The sequence below is a fragment of the Natrix helvetica genome, assembly GCF_964273705.1.
Source record: "Natrix helvetica genome assembly, chromosome: 1".
NCBI lineage: Eukaryota > Metazoa > Chordata > Lepidosauria > Squamata > Natricidae > Natrix > Natrix helvetica.
Genome location: NC_138548.1, coordinates 188,083,383 through 188,100,968, shown reverse-complemented (window position 1 = coordinate 188,100,968; position 17,586 = coordinate 188,083,383). Strand labels below are relative to the sequence as shown.

The 17,586-nt window shown below is 44.8% G+C and overlaps 1 protein-coding gene across 3 annotated transcripts in view; it reads right to left on the bottom strand.

Moving 5' to 3' along the window:
* The window catches only part of SPAG16 (sperm associated antigen 16), a 295,715-nt gene that overhangs the window by 160,395 nt on the left and 117,734 nt on the right, over positions 1–17,586 (bottom strand). For all 3 annotated transcript variants that reach the window (XM_081934340.1, XM_081934339.1, XM_081934341.1), the window contains one exon: positions 5,806–5,949. In XM_081934340.1, the coding sequence (XP_081790466.1) occupies positions 5,806–5,949 (144 nt within the window). The remainder of the gene's footprint in view (positions 1–5,805; positions 5,950–17,586) is intronic.

The following is a 17,586-nucleotide window of genomic DNA, read 5'->3' as shown; positions in this document are numbered from 1 at the left end:
TAATGCTGGGAATAATTGAGGGCAAAAGAAGAAGGGGGCGACAGAGAATGAGGTGTCTGGATGGAGTCACTGAAGTAGTTGGCATGAGCTTAAATGGACTCCAGGGGATGGTAGAGGAGAGGAAGGTCTGGACGAACATTGTCCATGGGGTTGCGATGGGTCAGACACAACTTTGTGACTAACAATAACAAATGAGGTGGGAGAGGAGAAATTGTTCAGATATTTAGGTCTCAGTCGCACTGCTTTCTTTTATGGTGAATTGCCAGAGTTTCCTCTTCCTACGAGGTTGTGTAAGTTAGGGATTGAGAAAATAATTCCGACCTCTTTAATTGATTCTCGAGGCTTACTGACAATCAGTGCACTTCCCACAAAACAGGGGCTATTTTGATAAACTAGTTCAGATATCACCAACCCGTGGCTCTGGAGCTGCTCTTTTGGCCCTTTGCTATGTCTCCCTGTTGGGTGATCCCACCACTGGATGGTCCCACCCTTCGCTCATCCCTCTCAGTCATTCCTCGCCTGACCTGAGAAGGTAAGGGTGACAGCAGGGGATGGAGAGGCATCTGGGCTGATTCTCCAGCACCTCACTCTTTCTGAAGTTTTTTCTGGCCCTTGTTGGTGCTTGGTGTGCCTTGGTCACTTGGGGAGATCTGCAACCTCCTCTCCGTCCCGAGACACTGGCCCAACCCGACAAACGCCAGCCTCACTAACATTAGGGCTGGTGGTGTGGGAATAGGATCTGGGAGGAAGGGACAACAGAAAGGGGGAGGGTCCCGCAGCACCCAGCCGCAGCTTTAAAACTTACACAAGGGACTTTCGCTTTCCAATGAAAGCCGGCTGTGGCACAGCTCTGTTGGAGGAGTAAAGAAGCTCAGGGTAGTGGGAAAGGGGGGGCTGACCCTGCTGAATCTCACCCACCACCCTGGGGGTCAGGCATGGAGAAAGCCAGAGCACACTTGCCAAAGATGCTCACCCATCAGCCAGTCTCCTCCTTTCTCTGTCTCTCTGTCCCTCTCTCTCTCTATCTCTCTATGTCTCTTCTCTCTCTCTCGGAAAGCCGAGGCTGGGCCAACCCAGCAAGCTGTCTTTGGGGCTCTTTGCTACTCCTTTTCTTTCTCCTTGGGAACTTTTTAAAAATCTGGGCTAGCTGAGGAATGAGCATGAATCATGGCAGAGGCTTCCCTTCGGGCAACCCTCCCCCTCCTCCCCCTCCTTCTCCTCTCAGGATCCCCTGGCCGGCTGTGGTGGGGCCAGGAGGGTGAGCACGAGCAGGAGACTCTCCTCAAGCGAGCAGCCACCTGCCCCACATGTGCCTTTGCTGCACTTTAGCCAAACCTGGCCAAATTAATTAAAGGCCTTTTTAATTATGTTGTCAATCAAGATCAAGTGAGGTACTTTATAAAGCTCAAGTAAGACCACACCTAGTGTACTGCATCCAGTTTTGGTCACCACACTATAAAAGAGATGTTGAGACTCTAGAAAAAGTGCAGAGAAGAGTAATTAAGATTATTAGGGGACTGGAGGCTAAAACATATGAAGAACGGTTACAGGAACTGGGTACGGCTAGTCTAGTAAAGAGAAGGACCAGGGGACATATGATAACAATGTTCTAATAGTTGAGGGGCTGCCACAGAGAGGAGGGGGTCAAGACATTTTCCAAGCCACCTGAAGTCCAGACAAGGAATAATGGATGGAAACTGAACAAGGAGAGATTAAACCTAGAAATAAGGAGGAACATCAACCAATGGATAAGTTCCATTGAACAATCAACCAATGCAACAGCTTGCCTTTGGAAGTTGTGGGGGCTTCAACACTTGAGACATAGAGGGAGGGTCCAATATCTCATTGCCTGGAAACATTATCCCCCTTTGCAGTCCGAATGGGTGGATGCTAAACATGTCTGACCTAAACTCCTCCAGACTTTCCATAGAAAATCCCCCAAGAAACCCTGATGGGATCACTGTTTTTGTCGTGATGTATTGAATGTTTTAATTGTATAAATTCTCTGTCTGGCAAATGCCTCTGTTGGAGGGGGGGGGGGGTGAGAATGTCAGCCAGCCCGTTGCTTGTTGCCATGGAATAAGGGGGAGGGAATTGGGGGAAGCTTACATTGCAGCTTTGCAACTGCTGTTATCTCCAAGCCATGTCTATTGGCTCTGGTATGCAGTTGCCTAGCTACAAGGGGGTTAGGCTGTATACTTCGTTTGAAAGTGCTATGTTCCCGCTTCTTTGCCTCATAGCTTGCTTGAAACTGTCTGCTTTCGGTTTGTTCCTAGAAAAAGTACTTTTCTCTTAATCTATGGAGCCAAGGATTTTTCTTTCCTAGGAAATGAACAGAGGCAGCCCTGACATTAGGGGAATGTATCAAATTTGCAGACAACACCAAGCTAGGGGAAGTAGCCAACATTTTAGAAGATCATGAAGGATTTTGACAAATTTGAACAGTGGGCCCTAACTAGCAAAATAAAATTCAGTGGATAGAAAAATAAGGCTTTACACTTAGGTAAGAAAAATCAAAATGCACAGGTATAGAATAGGTGGTACCTGACTCGACAGGAGTAACTGAGAGGGATCTAAGAGTTCTAGTGGACAACCACTTAAATATGAGAACCAGCAGTATGCTGCATCTGCCAAAAAAAATGCAGTCCTTGGTTGCATCAAGAGAGAAATTGTATCATTATCATGTGAAGTATTAGTACTACTTTTTACTACCTTTGCGAGACCATACCTGAAACTGTATCCAGTTCTGGTTCTTGTTTTAACTATTTATAGAATATAGAACATAGAATAATAGAGTTGGAAGGGACCTTGGAGGTCTTCTAGTCCAAACCCCTGCTCGAGCAGGAGACCCTATATCATTTCAGATAAATGGTTATCGAGACTCTTTTTGAAAGCCTTCAGTGATGGAGTACCCACAACTTCTGAAGGCAAGTTATTTCATTAGTTAATTGTTTTCACCATTAGAAAATGTCTCCTTAGTTCTAGGTCTAGAAGGTTGCTTCTCTCCTTTATTAATTTTCAATCATTGTTTCTTGTGTAGAGTAGATCCAGAAGCTAAAATACAGAAGATTGGATTTTTAAATTGGACAGGAGTTGGGCATTGGAAAGACATTTTAAAATGCTGGAACTATTTATATAAAAGCTAATACTACATTTAAATTTTGGACTATTATACTAAATTTGTATAAAAAGAAAGCTGACTTGAAAGCTGATTTAAGAGTGCTAACTGTTGATAAAGGAAGTACAACATACTCCCAAAATCCTGGAAAGACTTGGTTGTGGAAATTTAAGTGTGAGAAAACTTGATTACTAAAAAGACTCCTAAAAGCTTCAAAATAAGAATAAATTGGCAGAGAGATTTATGAAGATTTCATTTTTCAACTAATTAGAGAAACAGACTGATTAATTTAATTTTGGGATACAAAATCTCTTGGACAGTGGATATCGAATCACTTGAGAAATGACTTTAGGTTTGAAAATAAGATTGTTGGACTGTTAGACAAAAAGAAACAAAATAAATAATAATAAAAACAAAAATGAGTGGAATCCGGGAAGAAATAGCATCATTAATCCTGGATTTTAAAGATACCTTGACAAGAGGATGTGGGGAGATTTTGAATAAAATGCAGAGCATAGGTGAAGAGCTGGAAAATATAGCACAAAAGACAAGGAGAAACCAGGATGCTCAGGAATAGGAGGAGTCAACTGAAAGAGCAGCTGAAAAAACTGAACAGAGGAAACAACAAATAAACCAAGGGAAGAGTATTTTAAGAGAAATTAAACGGGAAATAGAAATACAGGAAGATTTTCTTGGGAGAGAAACAGGAGTAAGAGTAGATAATTTGAAACGTAGACAATGGAATATGGTAGAGAAGGAAGAAATATTTTAGAGGGCTGGCCAAGCAGTGCAAGCATGTAGAGTAGATCCAAGAGAAGAATATGGGAGACAAGCTAAGAAATGGAAAATCAAAGCTTTAAAACTGGTGAGACACGATGGATAAAAAAAGAGGGTGGAATATTTCCTTAAAATAAAAATGAGATAAGATAAAATGGGGTTGGAAGTTAGAGAGGGGGGACGTTAGAGAGGGGGGTTAATGTTTTATATATATATATATATATATATATATATATATATATATATGTGTGTGTGTGTGTGTGTGTGTGTGTGTGTGTGTGTGTGTGTACACGTAGATTTTCACGGGTGTAGGTATGCTGGTTTTGTTGTATTCGGGTCTTTTCCCGTGTAGGATTGAGATTGTCTTGGCAACGTTTCGGCAAGATCTCACTTGCCATCTTCAGGCTTGGGCTTAAAATGCGATCAGAGCTGCCGTCTTTCTGTAAATCTTGGTGGGAGGGGATGGGGTGCTGGCTTTGTTTCAGTGAGTGGAATGATTGGTTGTGTGGTTGTATCCTGATTGGTAGATTGGTGCTGGCTATGTGTGCATTGTTGTTTTGTATTGTAACGGCCTGGGTGGTGGGTGGTGTTCGTTTGTTGACTAGGGCTGGTTTCCAGATGTTTGGTAGGCGGGAGGTATCATCACGTTTGTTCATGTTGTGGGATGTTTCTCTATTTCGATGGCTTCCATAATTATTCTCTTGTTGAGGTGTTCTGTTTTGGAGATTAACCTGGCTCCTTCAAAGTTGATTTCATGTCCTGTAGCTTCAAGGTGCTGGAAAAGGGAGTAAGTTTTTTCTTTTTTTCTTACTGCGTTCTTGTGTTCTGCAATGCGTGCATTTATTCTCCTGTTCGTTTGTCCTATATATGTTGCCGGGTAGATTTTGCATGGTATTTCGTAGACTCCTTGGTTTTCTAGTTGGCATCTCCGATCGCATTTTAAGCCCAAGCCTGAAGATGACAAGTGAGATCTTGCCGAAACGTTGCCAAGACAATCTCAATCTACACGGGAAAAGACCCGAATACAACAAAACCAGCTTATGTATGTATGTATGTATGTATGTATGTATGTATGTATGTATGTGTGTGTGTTACAACCCCTGGTATGCCCAAATATGGGAGGGAGCTCACTACTCCCCCTTTCTGTCCTTCGGCTCATTACAGAAGACCATCCAGGCAGAAAACCATATTTTTATTTTTAATGTTGCCTTTGCTATGTTTGTGTTGTATTTGTGCAGATAAATAAATAAAGGGAAACTAATATAGATCTATTTCAAGCTATTTAGCTCTCATCAGCTAGCCATACCCTTACTGGGATTAGAACCTGGGCTGTATTACATATTAGGCAGATGTATTAGCCACTAAGCCACAGGCTCTCCTCCTTATCAGCTGAGCCAGGGAAATAGGTATGTATTTGTGTTACAACCCCTGGTATGCCCAAATATGGGAGAGAGCTCACTACTCCCCCTTTCTGTCCTTTGGCTCATTACAGAAGACCATCCAGGCAGAAAACCATTTTTTTAATGTTGCCTTTGCTATGTTTGTGTTGTATTTGTGCTGATAAATAAATAAAGGGAGACTAGTATAGATCTGTTTCAAGCTATTTAGCTCTCATCAGCTAGCCATACCCTTACTGGGATTAGAACCTGGGCTGTATTACATATTAGGCAGATGTATTAGCCACTAACACCAATGAGAAAAATAAAATTGACATTAAAACAAAATTGACATTCACATGTATCTAGTTTGTCTGTACAGTATTATAAAACTAAAAGATTAAATTAGATGAGACCTGGAAATCTGATACAGAAGCATGTGGACTAAGATTTACGATGTATTGAAAGTAATCACTTTTAACAGGTTAAGGCCCAAATGAATCAATGCTGATTTCCAGCTCTATTTTTACTTACCCTGGATGGAAGCAGCATCCAGAAAGCCAATCTGTGTGACCTTCACCCTTCACGATAATGTTCCCATTAGGAAAGGCCCACATTTTCCACAAGCGGTCATCACTTCCAGTGACAACAATATCTTTTCTTGGATGTAAAGCCAAGCTGTAAGTAGCAAATAGAGAAAGTGAAGATTAAAACTGAACAAAAAATTACATATAGAAACTGAACTGAAAGAAGTCGGAGACTAATATCACTTAGTCTGTTTCCCATTCTTTGCTAAGTTAACTTTTGCTCTCAAAAAAGCTTTTTCTAACATGACATAGCATAATATGGGAATGAAGCTAGAAATGAGCAGAGATCAACACAGAAGATATTTAGATGTAAAAAGCCCAACCCATCTTCACTTCGGACAAAAGTCCAGTAGGATGACCTCCTGGGCCCTGTGGAACCAGGAGTTGATTTTCGGAATAAATGAAGGATTCAGTCAAAGAATGATTCTGCCTGGATGTACAATGCATAAGTCCTCTCCGACTAACAGCGCTGCCAACTCTGAAATTCTCCTGGCTGATATCATAGCTATGAGAAAGGCAGTCTTGAAAGTCAAATGCTGGATATTGGAAGAGCGAATAGGTTCAAATGGTGCACAGGTAAGTGCATGTAGTACGATGGATAGCTCCCAGGATGGAAAGCTATAGACAACCGGGGGTCATAGGTTAGTGGCGCCCTTTAGGAAGCTATGCACCTGGGGGTGCTGACTGAATGAGAAATTAGCATCACCTGCACGAGTCGTGGATAGTGCTGTTACCTGGCACCTGAGGGTGCTGAGGATAGACCCATGTCAAGTCTGTCCTGCAAAAAGTCCAATACTTGAGGGATGAAAGCCGAAACAGGACAAATGTGTTTCTGGGAACACCACTTGGAAAAGGCTGCCCAGGTTGCACCATAGATTTTGATAGTAGAACCTCATCTGGAAGCTTGAATGGTTCGGATGACTTTACTGGAAATTCTTCTGAGCCCTCTTGTCTTCCGCCTTGAGCCCCTCCAGGAGGTTGGGAGGAAGAACGGAAGTTGAGGTCAGAGATGCCACAGGGGCATCTACAGGGGGTAACATCAGTAGTTCCTTGAAGGTGGGGACTACTGTGTATAGCTTCTTGTCCCCACCACTAGGGGTCGCTAAGGCATCTGGTTGTGCCCATTGCCTCTGAACTACATCAATAAACAACTTGGGTGAAGGTACTATCTTCTGCGCCTGGACCGTTTTATTGGACAAACCCCCACTGGGATCCTGAGAAGACGACACACCTTGTTCAGGAACAGAAGTCACACCCAAATGGGTGGAGGCTTTTGCCTTATACAAAATGGACTTAAATAAGCTGGCTTAAAGAGGCCCGTAAATGCAGGGGTGTCAGGGATAAAACCTTCAACCTCAGACAAGTCCTGATCAGCTACATCCTCATCACCCCAGACTGATTCCTCACTGGCCATGGAGGAATGAGGTGATGGCGGACATTGTGGAAGCACCCTGTCTTGGGGCGGGGTTTGACTGGGAGCCAAACGGGTTGGGCGATGGCAACGTTGCTGAAACCCTTCGGAAATCCCCTTGGAAATGGCTCCAGGTATGACCTCTTGCATTTCTAAGGAAAGCAAGGGACCATTATCTTCCACCAGGCAGGGCCCCGCCACAGTGGAAGTGATGGGAGTGTCAGGACCAGCTGGTAAGATCATAATCAACTACTCATCCAAAATAGCTGGGGAACAAGCAAATAGTTCTACTGCACCCCCAAGGGAACATCTGGGTGAGACAGGATTCCCTGAGATGTGATTAGGGGAAAGATCTTTTTTTCTCCAAAACTTTTATTGGTTTTTATACATATATGGGGAAAGGTAGGGGGATATACAAAAAATTTTGGCAGCTCCCACACTAGTGATAGAAATCCATCCAAAACTCACAATTTTTACAATCTTAAAAACAAAAGATAAAAGATAAGCAGAAAACAAGGTCTTATTCTATATTGTCAACCATGTGTTCATTCATTTTCCTTTGTCACTTTCTAGAATATGACCAATTACTGTTATTTCAAATACTTTTATTTTTGGGACCTGAGCCTTTTCGATATTGCTCCTTCCTCCCTGTCCCCAGAGGGAGCCTCAGCCCCCCCTCTTGTCTTGCTTGCTGTCCTGTCCACTACTTTCGCTGTGTTCGTCCTCTAGGAGGGAAAGATGCTTTTGAATGAAGGCTTCCGCCTCCTGCACTGTATTAATTTTAATCCTGTTTCCCTCCCAGAAGATCAACATTCCCTCTGGCAATAACCATCTAAACCAAATTCCTTTATTGTATACTTTCTTTGATAAGGAGAAATACTTCCTCCTTCTCTCTCTTATCTTTTTTGGAATCTGCTTAAGGATGGTAATTTCTTCATCTTTATATTTCAATGGTCTCTCCCTTTGGGTCCCAAGCACCTCATTCCTTGTGGTCCTCCTGAGGAATTTAACATGCACCTCACTTGGAACATTATGACTTCTAGCATATGCTGAATTTATCCTATAGACTAGATCCATATCCCACCACAGCTGTTTTTAATCTCTCTTGATATAATCTGCTAAGATTGTACTCATGATATCCTTAACGTCTTCATTTTCTGTCTCTGGTAGGTTCTGGAATCTAAGAAAAAAGGGCATTCTTTCAAATTCTATTTTTGCCAAAAAGTTTTCCAAGTCTACATTTCCCTTCCAGATTGCTTTAATCTCTTCCCCCAGCCCAGCCGCCCCCTCCTCCAAGACCACAATTCTCTGTTTATTTTCTGCAATATGATGTTTAACATCTCTGAGTTCCTCTTTAAGCTCTGTCATTTCTTTTTTCAATTCATTTTGACCCCTCATAAGTTCTTGGAACATTTGGGAGACAGATAGTTCTTTTGGTCCCTCTCCAGTCCCCTCTTGCTGTAACAATGAGGTAATTTTTGTTTGTTGCATACTCGGACTGGAGGAGGCAGATGAGGGGGCTGACAATGACTTGCCCGTCGGTGGTTTCTTAGGCCCCATTTGTTTAAAATTCAGCGATGTAAGTCTTTTCCCAAAAATATGGCGTCCAAGGATTGCACAGCTGTGCTGATTCCAAAAAGGCAAACAAAGTCCAAAAGCGACAGTTCACAGTTCCAAGGCACTAAGGCAAACCAAAAGAAGTAGGTCAAATAGTCAAAGTTCAGAAGAGCCACGTAACAGGGAGGGGTCCCAGTTTTCCCTCAGAGAGAGTAATAAGGCAACTCCAAGGTTTTTTTTTTTAAGGTAGTTTCAGAAGGTAGACAAACAAAGAAGGGTGGGCGCCATCTTGGCTCCTCTTTTCACAGGGAGAAAAAAAAACAGAGATCTCTATAAAACTTTTAAAGGAAAACAGCTCAGCAGTCATTTCTAGCAATTGTGATAGCGATCTTTCTCAATAGCTAGCTCAAATGACGGATCAGCCTTTGTTTTCTCTCTTCAAGAGACATCGTTCAAATGCCACTTAATCTGAGGGGGGAGTAAAAGGAAGAAACACCCCCCCTCTAATCTCCATTCAAATAGTTTGAACACAAAACTTACAGAAGTCTGCTGCTTTTCTTTTAAGCGATCTAAGAGTTCAGGATGAATCGCCCCCCACCAGGGTCCAGCCGCACCTCTCCAAGTGCTCTCTTTCCGCCGGAGCCATTCGACGAAAGGGCGAACAGCTCAACGCTGTCCCTCACCCCCCTCCGCTCCCCGGCTCTTAGGCGAAGCTGAAAAGCACCCCCGCCGGCTGCCGCTGATTCCTGGGGGCTTCAGCAAGCCGCCCTTCGGCAGGGGACCCCTCCGGGGACCCCCGTGCTCCTTACGGAGCCAACCGGGGAGATGAGCAGCGGACAACACATCCGTCGCCAGCAGGAACCGGAAGTCATCTCCTGATTAGGGGAAAGATCTTGTAGTTCCCCCTCACTATCAGAGATAGGTGTCAGTCCTGCAGCCAGTTCCTTTTAGGATCTTTGGCTTGCCACACTCTCGATTATTTTACTATGCTTTTTCATTAGTGGGGAATTGGGAGGGGGAATAGTAAGGAGTAGAATGTGTTATTGTCAAAATAAAAAAAAATCCTTTCTAGAAGCCCAAGGTCATCTTTTGTCTCTACATCTCTGAACCTGACCGGAACTGGATGGGTGGAACTGCCAGTGTGGCAGTTGAAGATTGGACCATGTGGTGGACTTGTGAGTGTGGGGGCAAGATCATGAACTTTCAACTGGGTGGGGAAACCCAGGAAGCTCAGATTCGGGTTTCCACAGATGTACCAACATGTCTCTCTTAATAAATTGGAACTTTGAGGAAAGCTCTGCCTTGGACTCTGATTTAATTTTGGATGATATTTGGAACGCTGACATTAACCCGAATCTGACATTAAAATAAATCACCAGCAACCCCAGCATGGGGTGCTGGTGAGGGGTGCTGACTCCCAACACTGACCTGACCCAGTCAGCGTAAAATATCAGTGAAGATGAAAATAGAGCCTTTGAGAATGGAAGCAGAGGACGAGTTGCTTCTCTGCAAATCTTCCACTTTTGTAAAGAAATCTGTGGAGGAAGAAGGCAAGAGATTTATAGCATCTAGGAAGATGTGGTCGCAGCCGGAGGGGGTTGGAAAAACTATTTCAAAACACGGCTTGAGAGGACCAAAGCAATCACCCAGTACCTGACAAGATGATTGGAGCCTCCCAGACCAACTTGTGCAGCCAAACGTGAGTGGATGCTCCTCCTCCTTCCCCAGCCAAGGTTCGGCAAAAAACTGGAGTGAAGATTTTGACTCCTTCCATACAGTGATAAATGAAATGACCCATTACACTGCAACTGAGTTGAAGACAGATTCCCTTTTAACATGGGGAATTGAACCCAGCCCGCAGGAAGGGGTTTGGCCAACATCTCTTCCTAATCAGCCATCAATGTTTGGCCTGCAGCCTGTGAATTAAGCACCACCAGATTGGGCTTTCTTCCCAGGTGATGGATGGAAGAGATGTCAGTGGGCACCTGCTTGGCCACCAACATGAGAAAATCAACCCAGCCAGCAGAAAGGGGCTTGGGCCATATCTCCCCCTAGCCAGCAATTGGTGTTTGGACTGCAACCTGTGAATCAAGCAACCCCGGAATGGGCTTTCTTCCCAGGTCATGAATGGGAGAGATGCCAGTGGGCACCTGCTCTCCCTCAGCAGATGGCACCATGTCAGATAACTGGGCAGTGGCCAACCCAGGGATTGATCCCCCCCCCTGAGTCCAGTCTCACCTGTAATGCCCCAACAGGTTCTTACCCCATCTTCTGATAGAGAAATGTTCTCGACAATGGAAGAAGGTATGAATGAGGGGGAAACTGCAGGATGGATAGTGGAACAATGTGATAAGGCGGTTCCTAAGTTTAGAAATGTAACTGGGTTCCTTCCCTCGTGGGGGCCAATAAAATGCCACCATTGCTGTCAAGTTGGCCACAAATCTTCAGAGTGCTTGGTTCCAGCCCCAATGCCACAAACGTGTGCACCAGCCACCAGCGTGGTAAAGAGAAGGCCCCAGAAGCCATCACAAAAGAGTCAACTAGGCCAATAACCTCAGAAAACGGATCCCCAACGTAAGGTAATGAAAAGTCCAACCAATGGGGAGACCTCGGAGGAGGGGAATGCCAAAGACGACCCAATGGTTAGTGCACCCATCCACCCCTTTACTATAAAATGCAACCTCCATGTGCCAGAAACGGGAGTGGAGGGAGAAGTTGGGGCAATTGAGGACACCGGCTGCACCTGATGCTTAATCAGCATGTCGATTGTGGAGCAGGTAGGCATATGCACAAGACCCCTAAACCATCCCATTCGGTTTGAGCAAGTGGATAGACCACTAATTGGAGGGACCCCAGCCACGAAAATTATCGAATTGGAAAAGTTAATGATAAGCTGCCATTATGAATTCCTCACATTAATTGTGGCTCCAAGAATTCAGGAATCAATTATCTTGGGGCTTGCATGGCTGGAAAAGTTGGCACCTACAATAAAGTGGGAGGATAGCATTAGAAAATTGATTATCGGCTTTGGGCCGTTACCACTGGTGGAGCCAAAAGGCCACCCAGGAACAATTGAACCCAACAGCCCAGACCATCCGGAACCTGCAGCATCTGCAGCAAACACCAAAACCCCAGGGATCCAACAAGTACCAAAAGACTACTGGGTCTTGGCAGAGGTGTTCACTAAGGAAGATGGCAACTATCTTCCCCTTCACCGTACCACAGATTGCACATTAGACTTCAAACCTGGGGCTACCTTACCAAAGCCAAAATTGTACTCCATGACTCCCAAAGAGATGGTTGAATTGAGGAAGTACATTGACACCAATTTGAAACAGGGCTTTATTCAACCAGCAAAGTAGAAAGTGCTCTTCAGAGAAAAGAAAGATGGCAGGGTTCATCTCTGTGTTGATCTGTGAGCCTTTAATGTGTTATGTGAAAAGAAAACTTATCCCCTTCCCCTTATGAAAGATATGTTCAACAAATGGCTAAAGGCAAGATCTTCACCAAGCTGGACTTGAGAGAGGCGTATTACCGCATATGGATCAGAGAGGGAGATGAGTGGAAGACCGCTTTTAACACCCCCCTTGGCTGTTTTCAATACAAAGTCATGCCATTTGGGCTACAAGGAGCACCTACAGTCTTCATGCAGTACATAAATGAAGTGCTACATGAGCATCTGTACCGTGGAGTGATCGTTTATCTCGATGACATCTTGATCTTCTCTGAAACCCTAGAAAAGCAATGGCGAACCTTTTTTGGCCCGCGTGTCATAAGTGGGAAGAGTGCAGGGGGGTCGTGTGCAGCTGTGCCGCACCCATAATGCAATGTGCGACCCCCAGTGCGCATGCACACACTACAGGTGTGACCCCCCCATTTTTGCATGCTTTTTTGGTCCTCCCCAGGCTCCAGAGGCCTTATAGGAGCATGGGGAGGGCGAAAACAGCCTCCCCCTCCCCCCAGAAGCCCTCCAGAGGCTTCAGGGACCTTCAGGAGGCTTCCCTGAAGCCTCCGAAGCACTCAAAATGACCCTCCAAGCAAACCGGAAGTCACTTCCGGTTTGCTCGGAGGGTCATTTTAAGCGCTCCGAAGGTTTCAGGGACCGTCAAGAGGCTTCCCTGAAGCCTCCAGAGCAGTCAAAAGGACCCTCTGAGCAAACAGGAAGTCCATTCCTGAAGTTCTGGTTTGCCTGTAGGGCCGGTCTTTAGCGCTCCGGAGTCTTCAGTGAAGCTCATGAAGGCTCTGGAGGGCCTCCGGGGGGGGGGGCAGGGGAGGCTCTTTTCTCCTTCCCCAGGCTCCCATAAAGCCTCTAGAAGGTGGCACGCATGCCACAGGTTCGCCATCACTGCCCTAGAAGAACACATGAAGCTGGTACGGCAAGTCCTGAAAAAACTTCTAGCCACCAAGTTATACACAAAGTTTTCGAAGTGTGAGTTCCACAAGACCTCACTAGATTACTTGTACTCCAAGGAGGGGATAGAAATGGATCCAGGAAAAGTGAAAGCTGTGTTAGACTGGAAATCTCCAAATACTCACAGACAACTACAAAGCTTCCTTGGATTTGCCAATTTCTACAGGCAGTTCATTTCAACTTTTCTGGAAATTGCCCTCCCATTGACTGAACTATTAAAAACAGGGACTTCCCCAACAAAGCCAAAAGCAAACCAATCCCTAAAGTGGAAAATGGACTGTCAAAAAGCCTTTGAGAAATTAAAACGTCTCTTTGTCCAAGAGCCCATACTGCAACACCCTGATCCAGAGTGACCAATTGCCATTGTTCAAGAATCCCACTAATTTATATTGTTTCTAAGATCAAAGATCTCTTTTTTTCAACTGTTTTTTATTTTTTATTTTATTTTTTACATATCAGTGCATGAACAGTGTAGTACCTGAGTATCATACATTTCATACAAAAAATTAGTATTATTCATATTTGGTTCATTTAACAATCTTATATAATACTAGTAGTTAAATATCTTTATATTAAATTTTAATATTTAATTGTTTAATTATAAAATATTTCAATATGCTATATTTGTACCGATCAACCTATCTTAATTATCCTCCCTTTTTATATGAATAAAATATTATCAATCGTATTTGTTACATTTAACAAACTTATATTATATAACAAATTTTAATACCAACATTTATCTTACATTAAGATCTTCCATTATTGCTTATTCAACTTGTTTTTTCATTGTTCAATATTTCAATATATTGTTTGTATATAAATCAGTATATTCTACCATAATACAATAAAATATTATTAATCATATATTATTATATTTAGCATACATATGCATATTCATAATGAATTATCATTTTTTATTTTTTGTTTAGTCAGTAATTCTATGTATTGTTTTAATGCCAGTCCCCATGTTATTTAAATACGTATTAATACCATCTTTCATAAAATATTATCCATCACATTTATTACATTTAATAAGCATATTGTCAACACCTAAAGCATTTCCATGACTACTATCACCTTGAGAAGGGGAGGGAAATTCCATGCATAGTTTTGGCCAGAGTAAAAGTCACATATTTCTGTACTGGGATGTGAATGTGCATGTCTAGAACCCTGCTATAACGTCCCGTTGGTGAATGTGATTGATGACCTCAGCCAGAGGGGAGGGGGCACAGGGGTAAAGGTCAGACACCATTAAATGTGATTTAGTTTTAGCTACATAGAAGTCGTGCTAAGATGTTAGTCCTAATAAACGAATGGTTTTACTTTGAATTTTGTCCCTGGGCTCGTAAATTAATTAGGGCAACGCTTGGAACCTTCACAGATAGCTGAAACTCACTTTTAAAATATATTTTTTTCCAAGTTTCCTGAAGCCTGGCCTCTCCGAGTACTCCCTCCCAATGTTTGGGTTGCTTGGAGGGAAAATCAGGAAGACAGGAGATTGATTGCAGCTGGAGGTATCCGGCAAAGCAAAACAGGGATGCCTTTCTCAGAAGCAGAAGCAAGAGAAGAAAAGTAAATGTGGAAATTCCCTTGCCCTAGTCCAAAGCCCTAGATGGAATCCCGAGGGAGTGCAAAAGAGCAACGGAGGGAGGAAGTGCGGGGAGGGACATCTGATCTTGTTGAAGGGAAGAGATGCAGACTAGAACGCAGCCCCCCTCCCCATCCCGATGGAAGGAGAAGGAGCCCAGAACGGCAACCACTGCCTCTCCCACGCAGCAGGCAGGCTGCCAAGAGCAGGCAAACCCATCCCTCTCGCCGAACTAGGGGTAAAGGAGATAACCAGCCATATCAGGCACAAGCATACCAAGGCTGACCCACCCCAATTCAGGGGAAAGTTTGACGGATACTCAGACCAGCTAGGCCTATTCCTTGATTCAGCTGATATCCACCTAGAATGCTATGGACACCTCTACCCATCCCCCAGAGCCATGGTGAATGCCATTGCAGAGGGTCTAGAGGGAGAAGCAAAGGAATGGCTAGCAGCCCTCCACAAGAGGAGAGCCCCCCATAAGATGACTTCTTGCAACTGCTATAGGCCAGGTATGGAGGAGGAGGACCCATATGCAGAAGAGGAACTCAGCAACCTAAAGCAGAGGGGCCGCCCCATCAAAGAACACATTCGTGAATTTAGGAGGGTCATAGGAAGGCTACCCCCTTACCAGAGCGGGTGCTGGTGCATTTTTTCAGAACAAGCCTGGACAAGCAAATTACCCAGGTAACTGCATACTGTGACATCCCAAATCAACTCTCTGAGTGGTTCCGAGTAGCAACAAAAGTTGACAGCATGCTGCGCACCAACGACATGATAAAGCAACCGGACACACGAGAGAAAGGTCAACCAGACCTGAAACCACCCAGCCAGCAGGGAACCACAGCACCACAGCAGGCTCTGAGACTAGTCCTCCCTCGAAGTCCACCGAAATACTACAGATGCGGGGGGATTGGCCACATGGCAGCTGCATGCCCAACCCCAGCCCCAAAACCAAGGCCAGACGCACTGCCTAGGACATGACCAGAACGAGGGTCCAAACGGACCACCAACATGTCTGGGAAAGCCCTCCAGGCTGCAAAGGCCCCTTTTCCCCTCAGGCGAAAGTGATGGCAGCGACAACCAATCGCAAGAATCATATGACAGCGAGGACGAGGGAGAAAATGACCCAATGGTGAGTGAATCAATTCACCCGTTCCTTTTTCCAATACGCCTCACAGCCCCAAAAACAGGAAACCAGGGGGATTTTCAAGCCCTAATAGACTCAGGCTGCACAAGGTGCTTGATCAACCTAACCACAGTCCTGAAACTGGAGATCAGAGCAAAAAGACTGGCCCACCCAATCCGGTTCGAGCAAGTCGATGGGTCCCTAATGGGAGGAGCCTATGCCACCCACCTAACTGAACCAGTGAGGGTAGAACTAACGGATCACTGGGAAGTAATTCGATTCATAATAGCCCCCAAAATGACAGACGCAGTCATACTGGGACTTTCCTGGCTAGACAAGTGGGGACCGACCATCTGGTGGCAAGGGGGTACCTGAAGACTTAGGATATCAAGGGGCCCCCAACCTCTCCCACACCAGCAAGTAGAAACACCACCCACGCTGGAAAAACCCCAAGAAAGCCCACAAGAACAACTGGCAGCCACATCCGACAAAACCCTAGAGGCCGAACTGATTCCGATAGAATATCAGGACCTTGCAGAAGTATTCAGCTGGGCTGAGTTAGATGTTCTGCCTCCCCACCGGGAGACAGACTGTGCCATCGAAATCATCCCTGGGGCAAAACTACCCAAGCCCAAACTGTATGCCATGACACCCCAGAAAATGCAACAGATGCGCAAATACATAGACAAAAACCTAGCAAGGGGGTTCATTGAACCAGCCAAGCCACAGGTCGCAGCACCAGTCCTCTTTAAAGAAAAAAAAAGATGGCACCATGAGGCTGTGTGTGGACTTTCGAGGGATAAACGGGGTGTGCATAAACAACCTATACCCCCTCCCCCTCATGAAGGATATGCTATCTCATCTGGGCAAGGGAAAAGTCTTCACCAAACTAGACCTCAGCGAAGCATACTACCAAGTATGTATCAGAGAGGGAGATGAGTGGAAAAGAGCATTCAACTGCCCCCTAGAGAGCTTTCAATTTAAAGTGATGCCTTTTGGACTGCAGGGGCCCCCAGCAGTATTCATGCAGTTAATAAATGAGGTGTTGAACGAGCACCTCTACAAGGGGGTCCTCATCTACCTAGATGACATCCTTATCTACACGGAGACCATGGACGACCACGTACCCCTGGTCTGATAAGTACTGGAGAAACTTATGGCAGCCAACCTGTACATCAAGATATCAAAATACGAATTCCACCGTGCAAGGTTAGACTACCTGGGTTACTGAGTGTCAAATGAAGGAATAGAGATAGACCCAGCAAAAGTGCAAGCCATCCTAAGCTGGCAACCCCCTCGCACCCGCAGACAGCTACAAAGCTTCCTAGGGTTCGCGAACTTCTACAGGCAATTCATCCCCTCCTTTGCGAAGATTGCTAAACCCCTGACAGACCTCCTGAAGACAGGGAGCCCAGGAACAAAACCTTGTCTGGGACAACCCCTACCATGGGACCTAACCTGCCAAGAGGCGTTCGAGACACTAAAAGAAATATTTGCAAAGGAGCCAGTGCTGAAGCATCCTGACCCTGAGCAACCTTTCGTGATTCAGGCAGACGCCAGCGATGTGGCAGTGGGAGTGGTGCTACTCCAAAGTAACAATCAAGGAAGCTTACAACCCTGCGCCTACAC